Source organism: Zootoca vivipara, chromosome 4 (genome assembly GCF_965207765.1).
Source record: "Zootoca vivipara chromosome 4, rZooViv2.hap1.1, whole genome shotgun sequence".
Classification (NCBI taxonomy): Eukaryota; Metazoa; Chordata; class Lepidosauria; order Squamata; family Lacertidae; genus Zootoca; species Zootoca vivipara.
The window spans coordinates 88,717,371-88,722,169 of record NC_142587.1 but is presented as its reverse complement, the minus strand read 5'-3'; the positions used below and the strand labels follow the sequence as shown (position 1 = coordinate 88,722,169).

The window sequence follows — 4,799 nt, the reverse complement described above, 5'->3', positions numbered from 1 at the left end:
CCCTCCTGAGGTTTCCTGAAACCCAGAAGCAATTTCCCCCATTGTGGGATGGAGGGCTTTCTTTGCAGTTCTGAGAAATGAATGGGCATGGTCATTCCATCTGCCAGCATCCTGATCAGTTAGCAGAGTCAAAGAAGATTATGAACTGACAGGCATGCTGTTGTGAAGTTTATACCAGGGGTAGTCAAGATGGTGCCCTGCAGATGTTGGACCCCCCCCCCAACTCCCATCAGTCAGCGTGGCCAACGTTGAAGGATGATGGATCCAATAACATCTGAAGGGGTTCAACTTTGGGTATCCTTGAGTTTAAATCACAAATCATGACGGCAAAAGTGAGGGGACTTCCACCATTTTGAGGGGCCGGAAGGGAGACTTACTGGCAGATCAACAGCAGATATCTTCCTGACTATTACTGAGAGGCAGCCACCAACCTCCCCCCTCCCAATTGCACCCTCTGAAGACCATTATGTGAAGACATAGTGTTGTGTTTGGGTGATTGTCCCTAAGACTCTTCAGGTGGGCATAGGTAGAACACAATATTCAGTTTTTTTGAGGGGGAGGGTCCTGTATTTTAGAGTTGGATTTTCAGTCTTAACAGGCATGAAATTCTGGTATTCTGTTGCTCCTTATTGTTGTTTGTTAGTTTCCTGTGAGTTGGGATGTCCAATGAATTATTATTATGATGTGTGTGTTTTTCCCCCTCTTTCTCTCTCCTTCTCCTAGGTAATGCATTTGTGGTGAGCCTGGCCCTGGCAGACTTAGTGGTGGCCTTGTACCCTTTCCCCTTAGTGCTCATGGCCATCTTCCACAATGGCTGGTCCTTGGGGGATATGCACTGTAAAGCAAGCGGCTTTGTGATGGGACTGAGCGTCATCGGCTCCATCTTCAACATCACTGCCATCGCAATCAACAGGTACTGCTACATATGCCACAGTTTCACATATGACAAAGTGTACAGCTGGTGGAACACCATGCTGTACGTCTGCTTGATTTGGGTGCTGACGGTTATCGCCACGGTGCCCAATTTTTTCGTCGGCTCTCTCACGTACGACCCGCGCATCTATTCGTGCACCTTCACCCAGACAGCCAGCTCCTACTATACCATCGCTGTGGTCGTCATCCACTTCGTCGTGCCCATCGGCATCGTGTGCTTCTGCTACCTTCGAATCTGGATCCTGGTGATCCAAGTGCGGAGGAGAGTAAAATCAGAAGTCAAGCTGAGGCTGAAGCCGAGTGACTTCAGGAACTTTGTCACCATGTTTGTTGTGTTTGTGATCTTTGCCTTCTGCTGGGCGCCGCTGAACTTCATTGGGCTGGCTGTGGCCATAAACCCGTCTGGAATAGCGCCCAGGGTTCCCGAGTGGTTGTTTGTGGTGAGCTACTTCATGGCCTACTTCAACAGTTGCCTTAACGCAATAATCTATGGACTTCTGAACCAAAACTTCCGGAAGGAATACAAACGGATCTTAATGTCATTGTGGGTGCCGAGGCTGCTTTTTCATGACACTTCCAAAGCAGGGACCGAAGTTCAGAAGAGCAAACCGTCTCCTGCTTTAAATAACAATGACCAGTTCAAAACTGAGACCTTGTAGATAAGGGGACAGTGGGCGCAAAAGGGCACCGTTTTGTGAATTCCAACAATGCTTTTCTTAAAGTTGTACATCTTGTTCCTGCTTACCCTGCCCTGTCTTGTCCCCCACCGAAGGAGCGTGCTGTGACGGCTGGAATCTTGTCTTCTTGACAACGCACCTTCTGTTTACATCTTTCTATATTTGATAGCTAGGTATCAATATGAAGTTGGGATTCAGATACAGAGGAAGAAGGTAAACAAACCAACAGGCTGAAGCCAGCCGTGGACTTTGATGTAGAAACAGCAGGTCTACCAGGGTCCTTCAACGTTTGTACAAAATATGGTTCTCAGGAAGCAGAATGCTTGCACTGTCTTGTGAGGACGTGGTGTGGATGGTGACTTCTAACAATTTCCCCTCCTTTCAGGGAAAAGAAAATTAATGACTGCGTCTTCAGCTGAATCCAGCCCTGTCTTATGTATAGTATAGAACAGATATTGTCCCCAAGCTTTAGGGGACAGACAAAGAAAGATAAATCCGTTCATTTTAATGCAGATCAATGAAATCTGGACCTTCTGAAACTATGTGCAAACCAAAACTACAGCTATCATTTGAATTGACACTCCTCCAAATGGTGCCATTTCCCAAGCAGAATACTCATACAAAGAAAAGCCTGTATAAGAGGAACAAGCATATTAGTAAAAAAAAATAATGTTCAAAAATATTAGGGGGGAATTATTGCAAAAATGTGTGCATTAGTACAAAAACGAGCGCTTAAACGAGTACAAATTTTGCATGCAGATTTATAACACAGTTCACAACGCGATGCAGAAATGGGGCAAACCAGACTTGGGGTTTTTTTGGGGGGGGGGATGAGAAACTGGCACTTGCATATTTGTCCATTCCAACTCTGAGCTGACATGGCTGACCTATCATGTGGTGAACAATCGTCCAGTTTGGGCATTGTGACAGCTTGTCCCACTGCTGTCATGAGATGGCATCTAGTTCTACTTGGGCATGATGGCTGCATGAGCTCCAGGCTGGCACAACAATCCTCTTGCCCAACCTTCATCGCCTGCCACCAGGACAAGGCTGTAAATGGAATGGTGGCTCTGCTACTCTGCGCCCCTTTCTGCCCTCTGCAATTTGCCGCTGGGGTTTGGCTTGCCCCCTTAGACTGCAAACTTGTTTAAGGCACACCTCAACCCCCAAAGAATCCTGGGAGCTGTAGTTTAACCTTTGCAGAGCTAGCATTCCCAGCACTTGTGACAAACTACAGTATCCAGAATTCTTTGGGCTTCAGAAGTATTTGACTTTGACTGAATCACGCTCATTGTTCGTTCAAGGTGAATGTTCCCTTTTATGAGCAATACTTCGTTTTTCAACTGTAGAAAAACTGTATGTTCTTTACCTTTTTTCTGACACTTTACTGCCTAACATTGATTCAGTTCCCTCTCGCAACCTCCCATTGTAAAGACCCTGTAAATGCAAGGGGCAATTAATTCTGATATGGCAAAGAAGAAAAGCTATTTTAGTAAACTTTGGCAGAGGCTATATGTTTTTAGTGTGACTTTGAAACTCAGGAAGGATATACCGAAACTGTGTGGAGACCTCTGTATAGTTGCATATTTAAGAAATTATCAGCTCCGTTTTGAAGATTTACAGAATTAATACCAGCATTTGAATATATATCTATATATACTTAATATGTCAGGGAAAGAAAAGAAAACTGAAGTTTAATGTTCATAATGCAAAAAGTGGGGGGGGAGCAGGGGGAAGATGATGACACTTCAGACACCTACTGCTTTCAGAACAGAGAGGTGTGTTCTCTCAAGCATTTTATTCTCTCTTAAATAATGGGTTTCCGTGAAGGGATTGCATTTACTGTATTTCCAACCAAAGATACACATGCGATGTGCATTTTGTTCAGCATGTGCAACTTACCATGCTGGCAATAACTCTAAAACAGGGGTCAGCAAGCTTTTTCAGTCCACCGTCCCTCAGACCAAGTGGCGGGCCAAACTATATATATATATATATATATATATATATATATATATATATATATATATATACAGTGGTGCCTCGCTTAACGAATGCCCTGCTTAACGAAATTTCCGCTTAATGAAAGGATTTTTCGAGCAGAGGTTGCCTCGCTAGACAAGTTCGTTTTATGAAAAAATCGTCTAGCAAATCGCGGTTTCCCATAGGAATGCATTGAAATTCAATTAATGTGTTCCTATGGGCAAAAAAATAAATAAATAAAAATTCAATGCATTCGTTATAAGAAAAGACCTGTGGAACGAATTAAATTCGTCTAGCCAGGCACCACTGTGTGTGTGTGTGTGTGTGTGTGTGTGTGTGTGTGTGTGTGTATATTGGTCTGCTTTTCGCAGTGGACCAACCTAGTCTGAGCTCACTTGCAGACCAGCATGCTGCTGCCATCTCCAGATTTTGCAATATAGTTAAGCACATCTCCAGATTTTGCAATATAGTTTCGGTCTGGGAAAAGTGTGCACAAAAACACACATTGGTATCTTAAGGATAAAAGCATCGAAAGTGGCATATTTTATGTGAAATGTGGATACGAAATGCAGGCAGCCTAAACATGGACTTCGGGTCTGTTCTGACAAAAAGAAGTCCACACAAAATGGGACAAGGCAGAGCTATGACTGAGTGCCAGTTAGAATGAAACAAGATGGAATCGGCAGTTTAGCTCATGCCTAACTTGGAGATGGGCAGATTCTGTCAAACTCATATGGGGCACCTCCCCTCGTGTTATATGAGGCATAGGGAATGTGTGTGTCAGGCTCGATGGATTCTCTCCTCCCCCGGTAGCATCAAGGATCAAAGAAGAAACCAGAGAATTCTTATTTGTGGTTTTTATTCAGCAATTCTGGAGCGAGGCACACCATGGTGACGTTGCTTACTCTGAGCCCCTCTCCTTCCTTCCCCAGCAACAGCCCATGGCTGTATGGGAGGCTTAAGGAGTCAAATGTCATTGAGTCCTTTGCTTTTGAATTCTGAGTGAGTGACAAGTGAGGGTGGAGCTTCTGTGCTCTCTGAGAAAGTCTCTTCTGGCCGTTCTCCAACTTCCCCTCCTTCCCCTAAGATCTCATAACTTGGCAGCTCTGTGTTTTGCTGTAATACAATCCTGAAGGAGCGTCTCCATCTCCATCGTTCACCCTGGATGCTGAAGTCCAGTGTCGAGGGCCTTCTGGCAGTTCCCTC

The 4,799-nt window shown here is 44.7% G+C and overlaps 1 protein-coding gene across 1 annotated transcript; it reads left to right on the top strand.

Moving 5' to 3' along the window:
• Positions 1–705: 705 nt before the first annotated feature.
• Positions 706–2,262, top strand: LOC148686041 (melatonin receptor type 1B). The gene has a single exon (XM_088668417.1). It carries the CDS (start codon positions 795–797, stop codon positions 1,590–1,592), a length of 798 nt encoding a protein of 265 aa, XP_088524543.1. The 5' UTR covers positions 706–794; the 3' UTR covers positions 1,593–2,262.
• Positions 2,263–4,799: the final 2,537 nt, after the last annotated feature.

Excerpts from the sequence above, each read along its gene's own strand:
- LOC148686041 (XM_088668417.1), top strand. The coding sequence starts at position 795 with ATGGCCATCTTCCACAATGGCTGGTCCTTGGGGGATATGCACTGTAAA.